The sequence below is a fragment of the Triticum aestivum genome, chromosome 6D (assembly GCF_018294505.1).
Source record: "Triticum aestivum cultivar Chinese Spring chromosome 6D, IWGSC CS RefSeq v2.1, whole genome shotgun sequence".
In the NCBI taxonomy this organism is placed as follows: domain Eukaryota; kingdom Viridiplantae; phylum Streptophyta; class Magnoliopsida; order Poales; family Poaceae; genus Triticum; species Triticum aestivum.
In genome coordinates this window covers 1,768,472-1,790,794 of record NC_057811.1, presented here as the reverse complement: position 1 = coordinate 1,790,794, position 22,323 = coordinate 1,768,472, and the positions used below count along the sequence as shown (strand labels likewise).

Here is a 22,323-nt window from a genome sequence, read left to right as displayed (position 1 = left end):
CTCTTTTCCCCGCAATCTCCATTTATAACCCTGATCACTGACCTAATTATCAGTCTTTTACTCCACCGCAACAATGATCTATTCACGACTGTCTTCACGAATCTAAGTGTACGCATCTTGATCACTCGTATATCCGTATGTTTTGCACACATCAGTTTGATTAAAAAAAATCTCCGTGGCTTTGTAATTTTCCTGCCCTCATTATAATTTGCAATAGCTCCATATTTTCAGGTATGCTGATTGAAAGCCAACAATGGGCCAAAGTAATCACATTCAAATTGATGCATTCATTAGACGAGTAGACATCTGCTAATATATATCGACCATGTGCGGATGAGGCACGAGTTAATATTGTTTCCTGGTTATATAATATTATGTTGGTGGCAATGATAAGTAGTTACTCCTACAATATTTCGATCACTTGATAATCAAAAAGAGCCAGGGGATATTAATGAAATGCTTACTTTTAATGACATTATTTAGGTTCCAAATCTAGTTGAACTCTTCCTCTTGAATGGATACACGGGAGAAGCTCCCGCTCATCTTCGATTTTGGAGATGATGAGAAGGAGAAGAACTCGGTAGATCCCCTCTGCCCCTATTGTTAACTGGTGAACTTAACCCTGGAGGAGCTCACTCAGTAAGACATGGAAACAGAACTGGTTATTGGGGACCACGCACCCGCCCCGTCCCAGGCCCAGCTGTCGATGCATGGCCGACCTAGAATGAGCGCGTCGATGCCCATTTTTAGACCAGTGGGGCCGGCATTGCTGCATTCCTCGCCAACCCCGCCCCCACCCTGTCAAGTAATCTAGGCACCGCCGCCGTGGTGGTCACGGTCGTGGATGAAATTAGTTAGGCAAGTTAGTTTTCATTAATTAGTAGTTCAACCAATGTAAGTCGTAGTGAAGCTCTATCGAAAACTATCAACTCAATTTGATCCTTCTAAATTTCAAATTATTGCAAAAATATGGGAGCTCATCGTGTTGGAGTCTCAATGGGGAGGCCTCCATGGAGGTGAGTGGTGCGGAATCCGTAGTGCGACAGGATCTACCACCACGCCGCCACCAAGGTTGGGCAGGTCTGCCACTAAGAAGAGAAGAAATGGACGGAAAATGAAGTTGTGGTGCTTGAGTACCCGTAGAGAAAGAGAGGCAAAGGTTGCGCCCCGAGGTACCCACCCCCCCCCCCCCCCCCCCCCCTGCCGTGATTTCTAGAGTGAAGCCGTTTGCACTCGTGTGAAATTAGAGGCGGTTCCATAGTACCAACCGCCTGCAATATTTTATGTAGGCAGTTTTGGAGTTCTGACAGCCTCCAGTAGGGTTATTACAGACGCCTACATTCTGTTTGGTCACAACTATTTCCAAGGGCTGCTGCTAATGCCCGTTTTTATACTAGTGTGGGAATGTTATTCCGATCACATCATTCCACATGCGGCATCCCCATGTGTTTCTTTCTGGTGACAGCCATTATCAACTCAATACCAATTTTTAGTGGAAATTGTTGCGTGCTCCATTGACCGTGGAAAGGAGGTGGCTATGTGGCATGATCAATGTTCTATATATCTATATGAAATCAGAAAGGTATGCAGAGCACACAGCTGGAGCATGGATATATGGTATAACATTAAACAGTTCCAAGAAAAGATACAAATACAAAGCACCAAATAAATTTGGCAGTTAATATGGATAAGAACAGCGTTTGAAAAGAAGAATAATGTTTCCTTCCATTTTTTAGCAGTGTGAACTGCAGCATTAAACCACCGTCCACCAGAGCGCAGCCCGTCGCCGGACCAGCAGCTACAAATACCCATCCATTCCCCATCGACCCATCATCCATTCTTGCTCCTCTCTTGCTAACTTCTCCGGGTACCATCCATCCATCACCTCGCTAGCTACCTTTCTCTGGCCAGCCGGCGGCGCTTGGTGCAACAAACCAGTTAACGAGAGCAGGCATGGAGGGGCCGGCCGCCACTATGACTGTGCGGGACGTGCTGTACATGTACAGTGTGGCACGGCAGGCATACGAGCAGTTCATGTCCGTGTGCGGCAACCCGGAGCAGGCCCAAAACACGGTGGCCTTGCTGGTGTGGCTGGACCAGGGCACCATCTCGGCCATCCACCACGTCCCAGGCATTGATGCCGGCGCTGTGGCCATCGTCGCGGAGGAGGCCAACGCCGTCCTCGAGTGCCTGCGCTACCCGATGCCTGTGCTTCCGCCCATCCCGCTCATCTCCACGCTTTGCATGCATGGTGGCGTCTACATCGAGCCAGGCTTCTTCGCCTTCCACCAGGACCTTGTCGTCCGCGGCGTCGCCCACTTCCTCGAAGGCGCCGGTAAGTTCGTCTTCGACGACCGCTTGAATGTATTGCTCAGGAGGTCTGAGACTGGCCTGGTTGGGAACCCGCCGGAGCTCATGGCTCCCTACAGCCCCCTTCCAATGGCGGTACCGGAGGACTGCCGCTCCATGTTTGTCACCTTTTCCAAGACCATGCCTCTCCATCGTGAAGAGGTCTTTGACTACTTCAGGGAGTAAGTTCATTACCGAGATATACTACTAGATCTACTCACTAAGTTTATACTTATACTTGAATGTACTAAGATCTACATGCATGCATGCATGATTGGGATTGGATCTTCATATAATAGATGTCTGATGATTGGCAATTTGTCATGGATGGATGCAGGAAATGGGGTGATTGTGTGGTGAGGGTGCTCATGGAGAAGACGACTGGAGGAAACATGCCCACGTACGGCCGAATCATCTTCAAGACAGAGGCGATCGTGAACCTGGTGCTCAACGGTGAGAGGCTCGTCAAGATCTCCATCGGCCACCGTGAGATCTGGCTGCGCAAATACATTCCCAGGGTAATCGACGTCGACGCCTGAGCCTAATCCATCCAGGAATCCATCATCATCTTCTCCATGCTTGATGCTTGTTCTGCTTGTTAGCCAAATCTACCAGATTTGTCATGTACCATTTCAAAAAAGATGTGTAACCCAATATTATATTGCGGCCAAATTAAGAGAGAATAAAAAAACTGTTTGAAAAAAAAATGTTGCTCCTCGGTTTGGTAGTAAATAAACAATATGATAATGTCATTTCCTACCTCGGTATCCTTCCCTTCCTTCTGCCAAAACCTTGGCGCGCAAAAGTTCTTGGTTTAGATCTTCATTTTCCCAAACCTTGGGGCGCAAAAGTTCTTGGTTTTGATTTTAAAATTGTGCATATCAGACAGAACAAAAGGGTGCGCAAAACATTTTCATTTATTTTAAAACTGCTCAAACATTAGACAACGGCCACCCATGTCGCAACATATAGCCACTACGTTATTTGGATATTGATCACCTTCAGGCACGTTTCCCAAACCGTGTTAACATCACCGATTATTTTCCATGTCCATTTCAATTTTATTTGTAATCCTCCCTACAATCCTTATATTTCTTGTCTTTTCTTGGTGATATGCCTAATTGAGCTTCATGCTCCCATGCCGGCCTGCAAGAAACTATGTGTCGGTGCCTCACTATCCTTCGGTTTCTTTCTCAAGTTTTTGGTCCATGAAAATTCTAGGTTTTGATTTCACATTGAATATTAACAAACACCCTTGATTTTCACTTCTTGCATACACTACTTCAAATAGTAACCTAAGATATTTTTTCCTTAACTTTTTACTATTGGATTAAGCCACATATGGACATACCCCACATGCATCGCACATTTACAATACATATGCTTTTTCTTGCCAAAATGTTAAAAATCTGATGTAAGAGTTTTAAGGAGTCCCAGCGAACACCCTTAGCGTTCGCTCCAAACGCACCCTCTGAGCAAACTATGAGATGACAGCAGTGATTGGTTCGCTCAGGATGGCAATCTGAGCAAACACATTCAGGGATGGAAATTTCTGTTTTTAAAGCATGCCAATTCTCACCTTTTAACGTTGATATAGCGTGGAATTCCCTCTATCATCATTTTGTTTTTTTAGTCTGGCAATTCTCCATGTTGCAATCATGGCAATCACCAAAAAAATGCATGGCAAGTACTCTTCTGCAGCTTGGCAATTTTATGACAATCTTTTTATACATCATGAATTTTTTTACTTTATAACATGGCAAATCCATATACAACAACATAGTCAAATTTATCTGTTTTGGCATGGCAATTCTGGAGTGTTTGCTGGGAGTTATTTTTCTTAGCCATCGAAAACATTCGTTCGTTGTTCGTTCAAGGCTTGCTGGGAAAGTTATTGGTTTTGAATTTGAATTGTACATTTGTCATGGATGGGTGCAATAAATGGGATGAATGCGTCGTGAGGTGCTCATGGAGAAGACAATGGGAGGAAATATGCTCATGTACGACCGGATCATCTTCAAGATCGAGGCGATCATGAAGTTGGTGCTCAACAGGCTCGTTAATATCTCCAACGATCATCGCTAGATCTGGTTCTGCAATTACATACCCCAAGCCAACCAGCGCCACCGTCTGATCCATCCTGCTAGGATCTCCATACTCTCAAACCTCATACTAGATAGCCAGATCTACTAACCAATCGATTTGTAACACAATGTTGCGCTCTAAAAAGGTGAGATAAAGAATTTATTGAGAAAGTATTGCTCCTTTAATTAGTGCTCCCTCTATAAAGAAATATAAGAGCGTTTAGATCACTGAAGCAGTGATCTAAACACTTATATTTCTTTAAGGAGGGAGTACTAATAAATAAATCCTAAATAAATGTAATGACATCATCCCATGTTCCGACATACCGCATACCCCCTGCCCCCGTTATGTTATTTGGACACTGACCACCTCCATGCACCTTCTCCAGACGTGGTTCATCTCTACATATTTTCCCCATCCATTTCAGCTTTAATTTAACCCTCCTTACAATCTTTGTTATTCACTGTCTTTTCAGGGTCCATGACACCATGTACTCTCTCCGATCCGCAGAGGGAGATATGCCTAATTAAGGTTATTGCTCCCTTGCCGGTACGGAAGAACTTTTTGTCGTTGCCTCAATATCCCTCAGTTTCTTTCCCAGGTTGTTAGAGCATGAAAGTTCTAGATTTTGATTTCACATTGCATATATGCAAGCTCCCCATATCCCCACTTCCTGCATACAGTACTTCAAAAGTTCAAATAGTAACGACATAATTTGTTTTAATGTTGGGTCAATCCATCTAAGGATATCCATGTTTTCTATGCTTGCATGTGCTTTGTCTTATGTTCTATACTTACATACACCTCCCCAAAATTTGTGCCAAATTTAATCACAAAGCCATTTAATTGTTTTAGCTTTAGGAAATTTAATGGAAATAAAGAAATACATGAGGCTTAACAAAAAGCTTGTTGATACTAATATTTCATGGCACTGCTATTGAAGAAACCGTATAACGTCATTGCCAGGCTCTGTATCCTTCGCTTCTTTTCCCCAATACCTTGGCTCATAAATTTTTGGTTTTGGTTTGAAACTGCATATTGCACTGAACAAAAAGCACAACCATTATAAAACGTTAACTATGTCGTCGGTAGATCACCAACTTCCACTATTTAAATATTGACCAGCTGCGTGCATACAGCTCCCTCCAACATACCACTACCTAATTAAGCTTGTTGCTCCTTTATTGACATGGTAGAAACCGCACTTCGGTGTCTTTACCAAATGGTTGGTGCTAAAAAAATTCTAGGTTTTTATTCCACATTCCTTCTTTGCGTACATTGCTGCTCCCTTGCCGCCACTAAATAAACTACATGTCCTTGCCTCGATGTTCTTTACTTCCTCTCCAAAAACCTTGCTGGGCAAAAGTTATTATTATTTATTGAAACCGCAGACCAAACTGAACAAGAAGCACAGCCGGCAAGGTGGAGCTTTGCTGCCCGCGGCTCCCTGCTGGTGGTAACTGGACCTTCTGCTTGCCGGCGAAAGGCCAGAATCCGGTTAGCGGAGGCGATGTTTCATGGCTACGACGGTGTGCTTGAAGCTTCAGGATACAGCCGGCTTGAAGAATTGCGGTGTGTGTTCCCCCACTCGGCGGTGGTTTGGCTACGTGCCCCATCTGGAATTCTGATTTTCTTTTGCACCTGAAACTTTCTAATCACAACTTTGTACCATGGTGGTTCTCATAATAAAAACTATGTACTCCCTCCGATCCAAATTAATTGACGCAGCTTTAGTACATCGTTACTACAAAATTGTACTAAAGCTGCGTCAATTAATTTTGATTGGAGGGAGTACTTACCATGGTTTTCTGAAAATTATCGGATATGTGGAAGGTGTGTTTAAATTCAGCGAGAGCAGCCACTACGTGTGTATATCGCTGATAAGAGCTTTATAGAGCTTTTTTCTTCATACATATTTTTCAAAAAGGAGAATGACTCCCGGCCTCTGCATTGAGCGATGCACACAGCCTTTTTTTTCTGCGTACATACCTGGTCAGTAAAAGAAATGGCAGTAATACAGACCACGTAGAAATCTAATTGAAAACACCGGAAGCACACATGTGCAGGTCCTTTGCAAATGAACTCAATAATTGCCTGGGTTGAAGCATTGATTTATCAATGTATTTGCATGCACGAAGCTCATGCCAAACATCGAACGCTAAGGCCATCTCCAGTGCTGATGCTTGAAGGGTTTTCAGATGTTGAAAACTGGTCTCTTGCCATGTAGGACAAGTGAGATGCTAATATAGGGAATCACTGCTTATTAGGTCTCAATGCTTGAACGGTACTTAAGAGATGTAATTACATCAAGCACATCGAATGTTTGCTGGCCATATACTCTCCCTGTTCTAAGCTCGTCATGCATTCAAGATGTCCTTACATGCACTGGTACAGCGACGTGTTATACAAACGGTTTTTAACCCCTTGCCGCGACGGCGTTTGGAACCATCGCCAAGTGAGTGTGGGCGATAGGGGGGTCCTTCCCACACGACCCAGAAACCGTCGGGGATAGGCCCCCCTGGCTCACTAGCTGGGGCAAAATGAGCTCGTGTGCGATCTGTGGCGGGGCATCGAAACCCAATTGTTTTCGTTCGTATGTACATCCCACACGGTGAATCCCAGAAAATCATTTCCGTTCGTATATATATATCATACACAGTTCTTTGTGTGGAAACGTTTGTGCAAGGTGGCCTAACGCGAACAGTTCACTGCCGGAAACCGTGTGTGATTGTTAGTTGATCGAACACGCCTACTTTCTAGAAATCGTGCGGGTTGTTTGAATTCATCGCCCACGGTGTTGTCTGAGTAACCGTCTGCAATAGAAAACCCAATAAGCAGGGTAATTAGCCTATTATTGATAATCCATGTACTAATCAAATTGATATTTCTTATAAAACACAGCAGCTATTTCATATCCGTATAACAGCAACCAGGATTTCATGATCGAATTACATCAGATAGCTTCGGCACTCAATTACGCCATTACACAACAGCACCAAGTTTCACATGCAACATCAAAAACCTTTGGAAAGTAGCATCATACATGGTAAATAGACATATGAATCTCATCTGGGAAACTACAGAAGCGGAAGGCAAATATTGAGCCTTCAGTGATGTTGAATATCCTCACAACTTTAGGCCAGTGGCTATGGATAATTGCCCGCCCAACCTTCGTCCTCTTCAGCAAGACTTCAATATTGTACTGTGAGTGTTGAATGAATACTTTCCTCGCCTCTTGACCATGCAGGTGGTTTGAGAGGTAATCATCCATGAACTGCTTTGAAAAGTACTGAAAACAAAGATATGCATAAATCGTTGTTATAAATTTTGAAATGGCGCAAGGGGTAAAAACAAGGTAAAAGAGTTAGTAACATCCTATAGTTGACTGATGTCTTCTTCATTGGGCAAACAAAGATCTTGCTGTTATTCGTCGCAAGTTTCTTCATTCTAACAATCTTTCTGAGTTTCTTGACTTGACTGATATTCATGGACATCTCATTTCCCCATATGCAAAATGGGTCGAACAGTGGGTCTAAGCCTCTGACAACAGGACCTACATGTGCAAGACCAAATTGTAAGAAACCTAAATATTAGAATGATTCCTGCAACTGCACAATAATGTGCTATTAGCCAAAAGACCATGCTTGAACAAACATCGATGTTAAACGGCAGTGTCTCCCATTGTTTCCCTGCAACACACATAAGGAAGATCTTGATCAGGTTAACTGAGAGTTGCCATACTATCAGTAAAAATATGTATTGAGTACAGCCAAATTCGATTTATTTCACATGCATAACAATACAAAATTGTACCCACAAAAAATGAAAATCAAATTGCAGAACTGAACCAAACAGTTAAATGGACAGCAGACCAAATGAACCAAAATAGTTAACTGAGCATGACATTGCAGAATAGAAACATGTACTAGAAGATTAGACAATTAACAAAACAAAGAATGCTTGAGAACAGTATTATGAAATGTAGCAATTGTTGGACCAAAGTGTTAACTGAACATTACATTTCAGAGGACCAAACTGTTAACTGAACATCAGATTGCATATTAACATTACAGAGGACAAATCACTAGAAGGCACTGGTGGTGGCATCGAGAAAACATCACGAACTGTATTTTAAAGTAGACAACTATGTGGCGGTGTCGATGGTGGCCTCGAAGACGAGGTGATCATCCAAAATCTGGCGGTCGGCATGCATGGCAGCCATAGCCACCTCGTGCGCGCGTGCGGCCTCATGCTACTAAGCTCCACGTTATACTTCGTGCAAAATGGTTGTGGGTGGTGATACGTCTCCAACGTATCTATAATTTTTTATTGTTCCATGCTATATTATATTCTGTTTTGGATGTTTAATGGGCTTTATTATACACTTTTATATTTTTTTTGGGACTAACCTATTAACCGGAGGCCCAGCCCAAATTGCTGTTTTTTGCCTATTTCAGTGTTTCACAGAAAAAGAATATCAAACGGAGTCCAAACAGAATGAAACCTTCGGGAACGTGAGTTTTGGAACAAATGTGATCTAGAGGACTGGGAGTCCACGTCAAGTCAATGAGGGGAGCACGAGGCAGGGGGCGCGCCTACCCCCCCCCCCAAGCGCGCCCTCCACCCTCGTGGGGCCCACGTTGCTCCACCGACGTACTTCTTCCTCCTATATATACCTACGTACCCCCAAACCATCAGAGGCATCCACAAAAACCTAATTCCACCGCCGCAACCTTCTGTACCCGTGAGATCCCATCTTGTGGCCTTTTCCGGCGTCCTGCCGGAGGGGGCATTGACCACGGAGGGCTTCTACATCAACACCATAGCCTCTCCGATGATGTGTGAGTAGTTTACCTCAGACCTTCGGGTCCATTGTTATTAGCTAGATGGCTTCTTCTCTCTCTTTGGATCTCAATAAAAAGTTCTCCACGGTTCTCGTGGAGATCTATTCGATGTAATCTTCTTTTGTGGTGTGTTTGTCGGGACCGATGAATTGTGGGTTTATGATCAAGTTTATCTATGAACAATATTTGAATCTTCTCTGAATTCTTTTATGTATGATTGGTTATCTTTGCAAGTCTCTTCGACTTATCAGTTTGGTTTGGCCTACTAGATTGATCTTTCTTGCAATGGGAGAAGTGCTTAGCTTTGGGTTCAATCTTGCGGTGTCCTTTCCCAGTGACAGCAGGGGCAGCAAGGCACGTATTGTATTGTTGGCATCGAGGATAACTAGATGGGGTTTATATCATATTGCATGAGTTTTTCCCTCTACATCATGTCATCTTGCTTAAAGCGTTACTCCGTTCTTATGAACTTAATACTCTAGATGCATGCTGGATAGCGGTCGATGTGCGGAGTAATAGTAGTAGATGCAGGCAGGAGTCGGTCTACTTGTCACGGACGTGATGCCTATACATGATCATACCTAGATATTCTCATAACTATGCTCAATTCTATCAATTGCTCGACAGTAATTTGTTCACCCACCGTAATACTTATGCTCTTGAGAGAAGCCACTAGTGAAACCTATGGCCCCGGGTCTATTTTCCATCATATTAATTTCCCGTCAACAAGCTATTTTTGGCGCCGTTTATTTTGCTTTCTTTACTTTTAGTCTTTATTATAAAAATACCAAAAATATTATCTTATCATATCTATCAGATCTCACTCTCGTAAGTGACCGTGAAGGGATAGACAACCCCTTTATCGTGTTGGTTGCGAGGTTCTTATTTGTTTTGTGTAGGTGCGTGGGACTCGAACGTAGCCTCCTACTGGATTGATACCTTGGTTCTCAAAACTGAGGGAAATACTTACGCTACTTTACTGCATCACCCTTTCCTCTTCAAAGAAAAAACCAATGCAGTGCTCAAGAGGTAGCAATAAGGATTTCTGGCGCCGTTGCCGGGGAGATTCGCGCCAAGTCAAGTCAAGATTTGACTCCCAGCAACGAGCCATTTCTGGCGCCGTTGCCGGGGAGTCTACGCAAAAGTCAACATACCAAGTACCCATCACAAACCTTTATCCCTCGCACTACATTATTTGTCATTTGCCTCTCGTTTTCCTCTCCCGCAATTCACCCTTGCCATTTTATTCGCCCTCTCTTCTCCTTCCGCCTCTTTTTCGCTCGCTTCTTGTTTGCTCGTGTGTTGGATTGCTTGCTTGCCACTTATGCTCAAGACAATACTAAATTGTGTGACTTTGCCAATACCAACAACAATGATTTTCTTAGCACTCTGATTGCTCCTCTTACCGATACTGAATCTTGTGAAATTAACACTACTTTGTTGAATCTTGTCATGAAAGATCAATTCGCCGGCCTTCCTAGTGAAGATGCCGCTACCCATTTAAATAGCTTTGTTGATTTGTGTGATATGCAAAAGAAGAAAGATGTGTACAATGATATTGTTAAATTGAAGCTATTTCCTTTTTCGCTTAGAGATCGTGCTAAAGCTTGGTTTTCATCTTTGCCTAAAAATAGTATTGATTCTTGGAATAAGTGCAAAGATGCTTTTATATCTAAGTATTTTCCTCCCGCTAAGATCATCTCTCTTAGAAACGATATTATGAATTTTAAACAACTTGATCATGAACATGTTGCACAATCTTTGGAGAGAATGAAATTAATGATACGTAATTGCCCTACTCATGGTTTGAATTTGTGGATGATTATACAAAAAATTTATGCCGGATTGAATTTTGCTTCTAGAAATCTTTTAGATTCGGCCGCGGGAGGCACTTTTATGGAAATCACTTTAGGAGAAGCTACTAAACTCCTAGATAATATTATGGTTAATTATTCTCAATGGCATACTGAAAGATCTACTAGTAAAAAGGTGCATGCAATAGAAGAAATTAATGTTTTCAGTGGAAAGATGGATGAAATTATAAAATTATTTGCCAATAAAAGTGTTCCTTCTGATCCTAATGATATGCCTTTGTCCACTTTGGTTGAGAATAATAATGAATCTATGGATGTGAATTTTGTTGGTAGGAATAATTTTGGTAACAACACGTATAGAGGAAACTTTATCCTAGGTCGTATCCTAGTAATTCATCTAATAATTATGGTAATTCCTTCAACAACTCTTATGGAAATTTTAATAAGATGCCCTCTGAATTTGAGACTAGTGTTAAAAAATTTATGAATTCGCAAAAGAATTTCAATGCTTTGCTTGAAGAAAAGTTGCCTAAGATTGATGAATTTGCTAGGAACGTTGATAGAATTTCTCTTGATGTTGATTCTTTGAAACTTAGATCTATTCCTCCTAAGCATGATATCAATGAGTCTCTCAAGGCTATGAGAATTTCCATTGATGAGTGCAAAGAAAGAACCGCTAGGATGCGTGCTAAAAAGATTGCTTTGTGAAAGCGTGTTCTTCTAATTTTTATGAGAATAAAGATGAAGATCCAAAAGTTATTGATGTGTCCCGATGATGTGTGAGTAGTTTACCTCAGACCTTCGGGTCCATGGTTATTAACTAGATGGATTCTTCTCTCTCTTTGGATCTCAATACAAAGTTCTCCACGGTTCTCGTGGAGATCTATTCGATGTAATCTTATTTTAAGGTGTGTTTGTCGGGACCGATGAATTGTGGGTTTATAATCAAGTTTATCTATGAACAATATTTGAATCTTCTCTGAATTCTTTTATGTATGATTGGTTATCTTTGCAAGTCTCTTCGAATTATCAGTTTGGTTTGGCCTACTAGATTGATCTTTCTTGCAATGGGAGAAGTGCTTAGCTTTGGGTTCAATCTCGCGGTGTCCTTTCCCAGTGACAACAGGGGCAGCAAGGCACGTATTGTATTGTTGCCATCGAGGATAACAAGATCGGGTGTATATCATATTGCATGAGTTTTTCCCTCTACATCATGTCATCTTGCTTAAAGCGTTACTCCGTTCTTATGAACTTAATACTCTAGATGCATGCTGGATAGCGGTCGATGTGTGTAGTAATAGTAGTAGATGCAGGCAGGAGTTGGTCTACTTGTCACGGACGTGATGCCTATATACATGATCATACCTAGATATTCTCATAACTATGCTCAATTCTATCAATTGCTCGACAGTAATTTGTTCACCCACCGTAATACTTATGCTCTTGAGAGAAGCCACTAGTGAAACCTATGGCCCCCGAGTCTATTTTCCATCATATTAATTTCCCGTCAACAAGCTATTTCTGGCGCCGTTTATTTTGCTTTCTTTACTTTTAGTCTTTATTATAAAAATACCAAAAATATTATCTTATCATATCTACCAGATCTCACTCTCGTAAGTGACCGTGAAGGGATTGACAACCCCTTTATCGCGTTGGTTGCGAGGTTCTTATTTGTTTTGTGTAGGTGTGTGGGACTCGAGCGTAGCCTCCTACTGGATTGATACCTTGGTTCTCAAAAGTGAGGGAAATACTTACGCTACTTTACTGCATCACCCTTTCCTCTTCAAGGGAAAAACCAATGCAGTGCTCAAGAGGTAGCAGGCGGCGCTTAATTGGAGGAGGGGGCAGTGATTTCGGCGGAAGGTGTAGCGCCGTCGGTCGGGGCATGTGGGACGGGAAAGGAGGAGGATGGTGTGGGTGGAGTGTGGATTACCTGACCATATCGACGAGGCCGCGCAGCAAGAAGAAGGGTCGGCGGCGAGGAGGCGGCGCTGCAAGAAGAAGGGTCGCCGGTCAGGAGGCGGCGCTGCAAGAAGAATGGTAGCCGGCGAGGAGGCGGCGCTGCAAGAAGAAGGGTCGCCGGCGAGGAGGCTGAGCTGCCAGTAAGCAGCAGTGAAGGTTTGAACTTGGAAAGTAAGGAGGAATAGTGGAAATGTGGCTTTTGGTGGAAGGAGGGGGCGGGGAGATAGATATTTCCGCGGTGGCAAAAACATTTCGCTCGGTGCCGCGAGAAACTGGCGCGCAAGTGTGGTTCAAGCGGGGGCGGTGGACTGTAGACGACGAAGCTTCTTGCGTAAGCCAGACAAGACGGTGCGCCAAGATATTTTATATCACATCCCACACGATTCTTTCTAGCAAACTGTTTGTGGTACACCTGCTTTTTTTCATTATGTTTTGAAAGACAAAATGGTGTTACGGAGGGAAAGGATGGTGTTTGAATTGCTAGAACATTTACGTACAGTGAATATGCAACTAGTACATGAGTGTCGTGTTTAAATCTGGAATTATTCCGGGTTAGTTTGGCGTTTTTATGCATTAATTGAGTTTCTGGGTATTTAATGTGCATAATTCAAATTTGAACTACAAGCACACGCTCCAGTGCACCAAAGTTTGTTGAAAAATCACATTTGTGTCTTTGGGTGAATTTATAGGTCCCATGTAAGAAATGAGAATTAAATTCAAACATCTGGACATCGTGGCTCGGCCGGAAAGATTGAGAAACTTGGTTTTTTAATTCGTGTAAATCCAAAACACGCCTGAAAATCATGAAACTTGGCATGGTCTCATGACATGACATGGCACCAACATGCTGCAGTAAATTTTTTGGCCGAATTGGGACAAGCTTTGGTGTAAGCTCCTTGCAAACCGGAGCTTCCCTCAAGAAGGCTCGTGGTTCCGAGAGGGAACGTGTCACCTCCGTGTGCGAAACGACATACGTACGCTGCCTTCTTCCGCCTTAATTTTTTTACACAGGCAGATTAGACCAAATAGAAGTATCGTGCTAAATTTTAGAATTATTCCGGGTTCGTTTGGCCTTTTTTATATATTAATTGAGTTTCTGGGCATTTAATATGCATAATTCAAATTTAAACTACAAGCACATGCTACAGTGCATCAAAGTTGGTTGAAAAATCACATGTGTGTCCTTGGATGAATTTTTAGGTCCCATGCAAGAAATGGGAATGAAATTCAAACATCTGGGCGTCGTGGCTCCGCCGTAAAAATTGAGAAACTTGGTTTTTTAATTCATGTAAATCCAAAACAAGCCTGAAAATCATGAAACTTGGGATGGTCTCATGACATGGCACCTTAATTTTTTTGGCCGAATTGGGACAAGCTTTGATGTAAACTTCTTGCAAACCGGAGGTTCCCTCAAGAAGACTCGTGATTCCGAGAGGGAACGTGTCACCCCCGTGTGCGAAATGACATACGTACATTGCCTTCTCCCGCACCAACTTGGCTTGGTGTCATGACATAGCACCAACATGCTGTGGTAATTTTTCTGTCCGATTTGCGAAGGCGCACACATTAACAATCAACAAAGTCATTTTGGAACAAATGATGTCACGTTACAAATCTGAAAGACAAGTATTATTGAAACCGTGGATGTTCTACTTACCAATTACGTGCGCCACGCGTCCCTTTTTTTATTGGCTAGGAGGTGCCATGCGGGGTAGCTATTTGAGTACGGGAGGCGTGCGATCAGACCCCTGCGCGTGCTCATCGGGAGGAGAGCCCTTTGACCTCTACCCGCCGCGCACCTCCCTCCCAACGTCTTCATTAATGACGCTCGAGCCCCTATTCTACGGCGTGGCTATATGTCTCACTAGACTGAGAATTAAGAGAGAAAAATGAAAATCTGAAAAGAAAGTTTTGCACGGATCTTGATGTAAGATCCGACGGACCTACATAGCATCGACTTACGATGACATGTACCTAGGGTAGGGTAATAGGCCTGAGCTAGACACCCTTTCCAAGGACGCTGCCCTAGAGTCAAAGGCATTCAAAGTACAGCAGCATCTACCAACTGAAATCACCTCAGAGTGCAACCCACTCGACCAACAATTCCACTCGGATAACCCAATTCCATTGGACAAGGATATAGTCATTCGACCATACCAGAAACCACTCGGAGTACAGAAGTTCTAAAGTCACTCAGGATGGCAACAGTTAGGCGTTCACTCCGTAGTCTTAATGATCATTTATATGTCTTTATTATTGGCGTTACCAGTAACGTCTCACCTTAATGTACATTGAACTCCTTGTAACGTGGGCTGGCTGGGGTCCTGGCGCACTCTATATAAGCCACCCCCCTCCACTGGCACAGGGGTTCGCACCCCCTGTAACTTCACGCATAATCCAGTCGACCAAGCCTCTGGGCACCGAGACGTAGGGCTGTTACTTCCTCCGCGAAGGGCCTGAACTCGTAAATCTTGCGTGCACAACCTCATCGTAGCTAGGATTTTGCCTCCTACGTACCCCCTATTCTACTATCAGACTTACTCCCACGACAGTTGGCGCCCATTGTGGGGCAGGTGTCTTAGCGATTTCCGGTGAGGTTGCAATTTTTTCGATCTCCTTCATCATGGTTTCCGGTGGCGGTTTGGCTGAGGGCCGCGAGATCCGTCTCGGCGCGCTCGTTTTCGTCGTCGACGACTCCGCCTGGCTCCAGGAGGCCCCCCTCAACGTCGAGACGCTCCCCGTCCGCGAGGTGACACACTTTCGCGCGTGCGTCTGCGGCGTCCTTCTACGGCAGCCGTCGACTCAGTATCGATTGGCTCCCACGGCGTCTTCGCTCCCCGCTGCTCGTCGTCATAAGCGATCTGGTCGATCGCGGCTTCAGCGGTGGGTGAAGCATATGGTGGCTCGTCAGTCGGCCACCCCTCAAGTCGCGGCAATCGAGCCCGACGAATCTCTCTACTGGCTATTCGACCTGTCGAGTGGCTCTGTCGAGACCCTGTCCGAGTGCGACAGCAGCGACCCCGCGGCAGAAGTCCTGATGGTTGACACGCCGCGCAGCCCGCCTGGTTTCCGTCGCAGCGACGGCGGCGATGGTGGCGGCGATCCGTCGCGTGTTCACGAGGAATACCGACCCGAAGCCCTCACTTCGCAGCAGAGGGAGGAACTACACTGTCGCAAAATGGAGGCACTCCACACTCCCATCGTTGGGGAGACCTCCGAGGCTCGGGCCTTGGAGGCTGCGCGCCTGGCCACTTTGGCTGAGCGCGCACGGCTGGGGAACCTTGAGCATTCACTCGATGAGCGCGCTCGGCGACAGATCCCCGAATCCAGTCGACGTCAGCGACAATTGTTCCCGCCTGAACCTCAGGTATACCGCACTCTGATTCAGAATCTTACCGCTGCAGCCCATATAGCAGAGTCGATCCAGCCATCCCAAACAGAGGCTGGAAGAGGTCTGATGCAGATTCGAGCGCTGCTCCGGGCGGCAGGTGAGCAGAACATAGCAATTTCTCAGTCCCGCAACAGGATCCACAGCTGGTCTATGGTGGCGGATACAGTCCAGTCGGCTCACAGCCCGAGATCGCCTCTGCGACATGAGGGACGTGGGCACCGCCAGGATTGGATGATATCATGAAACATTTTTTTCGTATTAGCCGGACATTTCTTTACACGGGATAAAAAAATGTCACAAACATTTTCTGTTCGGACGTGTGAACATTTTGTAATGTCAAGTGCCTTTTTTGAATGGTAAGACATTTTTTAAAATAACTTTGCATTTATTTTACATTGTATGAACATTTTATGAAGTGTGTGAACATTTTTTGAACGGTAAGAAACTTTTTTTCTAAATTATGCAAAAGCTTTTTAAAATTGAAGTAAAGTAGTTTTGATATATATATATATATATATAATCAATTTTTTGAAAATACAAACAAAACTAAAGAAACAAAGGGAACGAATTAACTAATATTCTTAGCAACTAATGTGCCGGCCCATTAACGTGTCACACTGAGGTGAGGCGACGCTTACACTCGCCGCGATGAGCTATAGGCACGCCTTAAGGAAAATTGGGTTGTCGCATCAATTATCTTCTTAGACTCAAAAAAATCATTTCCTTCTTTTATCTTTTATATATCTCTGAATCTTAAATGGCAAGATACAACCAACTGCAAAAAATAAAATCACATGTGGCATATCTAGTTACAGTGGATTTTAGGGTTGATGCTCCCAGCTTAGAAAAATAAATCGCCAACCCCACGAATTTGCAGCTAGAGTCTTGAAATTTCACTTGACTTATTGGTTTGAGAAAGAATCTAGGAGAAAAGACGTAGCACGCACATTCAGAGAGGAGGAGCAGTTACAATAAGGTGACATAAACTGTCTATAAAGATTAAAATATTATATTTTTATTTAGTTGGAAAAGAGAGAAGAGGAGAGAGAAGGAAAGCGGGCTGTTGAATAAGAGCCGGCTATAGCACGAGACACAAGACACTTTGTGAGATTGTAAGGTGGGCCAACTATTAATAAAATAATACATATTTAAAACTTACAATTGTACAAGCCGACTATTAGATTGGCTCTAAATGACGTGGCAACGCCTTATAGCCGATTATTGATTGTATTATAAATCATGCTCTTAGGGAAGACAAAGATAATTAATGTCCTCTGGGCTCCCTGCCAATTAATTCACCAGTTAGTACATGACACAAAACCAGTTAGCACATGACACAAACACAGACATATTCAACAAGTATTGCTTGCTGCTGTCAAAAATAGCTGTGACACACACCACAGACACTGCATGGGTTCATCTTGTGTTTGCATAAAGATCAACCAATAATGATGTTCATCAATTATTTATTTAGGCCAAATGAATAATAACAACAAAATGGTAGTACATTGCTTGCTAGTCAATTTCCAACCGTCCCGTGTCAAATAGACAGCCACCGCGAAAAACACATCCTCAAAGGCAGAATATTAGTTATTTCCTCTCTTGTATCGCGGCTTTCGCCACAAAAACCTAGTATCGTTCTTCGCAAGCGTCGCCGCCAACCTCGTTCTTTCTCATGAGCTTCCCTTTTTAGGTTTACTGAATATCCCGAAGCTTTTGGCCGGGCCGGTATCGGCAGGCTTACCGGCACCACCAGACAGACCGCCGTCCGCCGTCTTCTTCGGCTCGGATGCCGTGCCTGGCTTTCGGCTGCTGAATACGCCCACGCTTCTGGCTGCTGTCGAAGCAGGGTTCCCTGCTGATGGCTCGGCGTTCGGATTCGATTGCTGGAACTGCGGCCGCTGGCTGCTATACGGCGGGACATGGCCTCCTCTCTCGTTTCCCCTCGGGTCCTGCTGCGGGGGTCTGCTGCCTTGGCTGAACCTTGGGGGCGGCGGGCCAGGCTGTTGCAGAGGTGGCCTTTGGTTGTCCTGGGGACGGCAATACCTGTCTTCGTTGTTCTCGTTTCTTCTCAGGTCTTGCTGCGGGGGTCTTCCTTGGTTGAACCTTGGCGGTGGTGGGCTCGGCTGTTCCAAAGGAGGCCTTTGATAGCGGCCTTCATGTTCACCTCTCCTAGGGTCCTGCTGTGGTGGTCTGCCTTGGCTGTCTACGCCTCCGGGCTGCTGCCTACGGCTGGCATACCTGTTTGTCTGCTCGGGTGTCATGCCTTCATTAGCCTTAGCCTGCTTTAGCTTTTCCATTTCAGGACTACCATTCCTGGAACCAAGTCCATATTGCGATGGTTGTGGTCCACCCTGACCAGGGTTAATCCTGTTTCCTCCAGCACCAGTGCTCTTGTCCAAGTTACCGCGGTTGCTGCCTCTAAACCCTCTATCTTGCCCTTTCTTTTGCGGTGAAGATTCACGGGGGGTATAGGCGGGAGCTTTGTCAACATCCTCAGCTTCCAGACCATGTTCACTTGTGTCGTCCCCGCTATCAGTAGCAGCGGGTGGCGATTCGGAGGTAGCGGTGCGGGGGCTGCCTTTGCTTGCGTCTTCCATGGCCTTGCTTGCTTTCTTTCCACCTTTCTTGGTTGCAAACTTCACGTGCCTGACAATAACATATGCATGCTTGGAGTCCAAATGCGGCCCGCTTTCCACGGTACAGACATCTTGAATCTGTTGAATCAGTGAAATCATAGAAAGAGATAAACTTTCATAGGCAGCAATTCTTAGTGTCAATTTTGTAGTCAAGGATAAAAAAGGGGCCGGGAACAGTACAGTACAGTACAGAAGGGAGTACTCACCAGTCCTAATAAGCGAGATAGCGGTCCGCCTAAATCTTCGGCTTCGTTACCTGCGGGCATCGCCATGCACTGCCAAACAGGAGCATCACTCAGTTCTTCACAGCTTGTTGTACCCAAGAATATAATAAGGTAAACACATGCATATGAACATCAACAGATCCAATATATAGATATGAAGGTTTTAATAGTCCGAAAACGAAAATCCAGTTCAAGATGTTGGTTAGCAGTTCAAAAGATTGTGCCAAATACTATCGTCTTAGGTAAAAATGAAAACCAAGTCCATCAGGTAATTATTGCTTCAGGTGAAGACAAAGGGACAACATGTTATTGTGATTCTCCATGAACAGTTCAGACCGAACAGAAAATTTTATTGCTTCAGGTGAAGAGAAAGGGACAACATGTTATTGTGATTCTCCAGAAACAAGATATATGACAGACAGGTTTATTCCCAGAAAGTTCCTCCTGGATAATAAACTACTTCATCCCTCTTACCATTATATAGGCACAATAAGAGTTTGCTACACTTAAGCTACTTACATAACTGAATTGAAACCCATGATTGGTTCCCGATCATAATCATTGGTTCCTATATATCCATAACTTTCGGAGCGACAAAAGCCCCCCTAATCATTGCACACTGTTTGGTTCCCCTTGTCCAGATATAAGGTTTCCTTGGGGATTGCCCAGTAAACATTAGTATAAAAAGAAGTTAAAAAGCAAAACCCACAGATAAGATGTATTAATATTCGTGTTGCGGTTGCTTGGGTTGTCACCAAAGATTTGCAGAACCATACAATAAAATAAAACTAAAAAGCATGTGAGCGCTCTTACCTTCACCCTGTAACCACGGTCCATCAGCCTGGTAATTGCATCTGCTTTCACCTTCAAGTCTTTAATTTCCTGCGAACAATAATTTATGTGCCTCAACAACACCCCATGGCACAAGGCCTCCATATTGAATACAATATATCTATGACTTTGGAAATGAGTGAGCTCAACTAGGTATAGGCCCAAACGAACATGAAAAAAGGGTGTAGCAGTCCAATCGAGCTGTTACTACAGCTAAAAGGTGGCAATCAATCATGCATTGCACATCTGAACAAAAACGTTATGTAGAACAACAGAACATTCATTATTACTGCCAGAAAGCAACTACCAATGTTTTCCTTTGAAATACTCCCAAAATACGTCTTACATTTTGAGACAGAGGGAGTAGTAGTAGTCAAGCATGCATTCCATATAAAAATAAAGAATCATGAAAGATGATAATCTGCAATTATTAACGAAAGGCTAAAACAAGCAAGAAAACTTACTGTTTTCGCCTTAAACCGCACTTCTTTGATATCTCCACAACGCAAAGTAATAGCAGACTGCCGAAAATCAGATGCAAAATAAGGAGAGAGATTAGCTATTTTCATGAAGATGTGAGATCAAAGCCCATTGAAGGTGCACGTTATCATGACTTATGCAGAAGTAATATAAACATGGAAGGAGATACAATGGTTAAAACTGTTTTCCCTTGCTCAGTTTATAAGGCTACATTTAGCACATCCTATTGATATGAACATAATATGTTTGTGTACAAGACAAAGATACTAGCACTAGAGTGAGCGATAGTTTCTGTAGGCAAGACTAATTGCTGTGTAACAAACGGTTTTCTTAACACGGACCAATGAACCACTAGTTAGTTCACAATCCTACGATCTGAACACGTTTACAAACATGCTCTGCTCCAAGCATTTCAACTCAACTCCAGCAGCGATGGGACAACAGATTCACCGAGGATGATTTTATCGCGGATACATACCTTGGCTTTTAGGCGCTCTTTGTCCTTGACATCCTTGATGTACTTCTCCTTGTGGAAGTCGATGATCTTGCAAACCGGAGGGTCCGATTTCCGGTCAACCTGCGACGAGGTAACCATGAGAAATGGGCACAACTGAAGAAGTATACGAAGATGCCGACGCTCGGGCAGAGCTGAAAAAGAAATGGAAATGAGGTAGTACCTCAACCAGGTCCAGCCCCATCCTGGCAGCCATCTGAAGGGCCTCGTGCCTGGGGACAACATCATGCCCTGCAAAAATCGGGAAAAAAATCGGATCTTCAGCATCGGAATGGTGAATGGAGGAGTGGGGGGTGGGTGGGCGCGTCGTCGGCACCTTGGTCGGTGACGAGCCGGAGGAAGGGAGCGGTGATGTCGTTGTTGAGCCGGGGCCCGGCGTCGTCGTCGTCGTGCTTGGCCACCTTCTTGACCTTCCGAGCACAAGAACCCACAGGCGGTGAGAGGAGGAGGAGCTAGGGGGGTAGAGGGATGGGGGAGGGAGCGATGGGGACTTACGTGCTGGGGCGGGGCGGCGAAGGAGCGGCGTGGGACGATGACCGGGCGGCGGAAGGACGGAGGCGGGGGCGGAGGAGGCGTGAGGGTGGGGGGCGAGGCGGCGGCGCGGCGGAGGCAGTATGATGCCTGCGAGCGGACGGCGAGGGACCCGATGGCGCGGCGGAGAGCCATGGATGGCTTCCCCTCGGCGGCGGCGGCGGCGGCGGCGGCGGAGATCGGCGAGGAAGGGGAGGGGAGGGGACTCGGCCGAGGGAGAAACCTCCACGCCGAGGGCCGGATCAGCAGCCCATGAGGCGGAGGCTACACTAATGAGCGAGTGAAAGTTAAGCTAAGCCCACTGGCGAAGCCCATTTCACTCTCGTTTCTCCCCTCTCTCTCTCTCTCTCTCTAAACAAAAATCTTTTTTTGAGATACACATTCGTTTTGTTTTTTTGCATAATTATAGGCAAATATATGGATCTCAAATTTCAAGGTATAATGAATCCTACATTATGAAACCAAAACTCAAGAATATGTGTGCAATGGAAATTGTTTGGTTGCACTACATCAGAATCGTATGAACGACTAACTCAGATGCCAATAGCCATATTCACTCCCTCCCTCTCCAGGAAAATGGCGATTCTAGGCGACGGTTCCTCCTCTTGGCAAAAGCTGGCGATACCGTGGTTTTCAGCCTCCTCTGCTTGTTGCTCCTA

General features: G+C 44.5%; 1 protein-coding gene across 1 annotated transcript; it reads right to left on the bottom strand.

The window, feature by feature from the left end:
• Nucleotides 1-17,852: 17,852 nt before the first annotated feature.
• LOC123142893 (translation initiation factor IF3-1, mitochondrial) lies at nt 17,853-21,916 on the bottom strand. Its single transcript, XM_044561598.1, has 8 exons — nt 21,629-21,916; nt 21,450-21,543; nt 21,297-21,364; nt 21,098-21,196; nt 20,604-20,660; nt 20,122-20,190; nt 19,291-19,359; nt 17,853-19,162 (listed from the first exon to the last, which is right to left on the bottom strand). Exons 1-8 carry the CDS (start codon nt 21,797-21,799, stop codon nt 18,119-18,121), a joined length of 1,671 nt encoding a protein of 556 aa, XP_044417533.1. The 5' UTR covers nt 21,800-21,916; the 3' UTR covers nt 17,853-18,118.
• Nucleotides 21,917-22,323: the final 407 nt, after the last annotated feature.

What these genes read in the sequence shown, in the direction of transcription:
- LOC123142893 (XM_044561598.1), bottom strand. Translation starts at nt 21,799, where the DNA reads ATGGCTCTCCGCCGCGCCATCGGGTCCCTCGCCGTCCGCTCGCAGGCA. An exon ending in TCGCCGCCCCGCCCCAGCAC is followed by an intron (nt 21,544 to 21,628) that starts GTAAGTCCCCAT and finishes TGTGCTCGGAAG; the next exon opens with GTCAAGAAGGTGGCCAAGCA. An exon ending in CCGGCTCGTCACCGACCAAG is followed by an intron (nt 21,365 to 21,449) that starts GTGCCGACGACG and finishes CGATTTTTGCAG; the next exon opens with GGCATGATGTTGTCCCCAGG.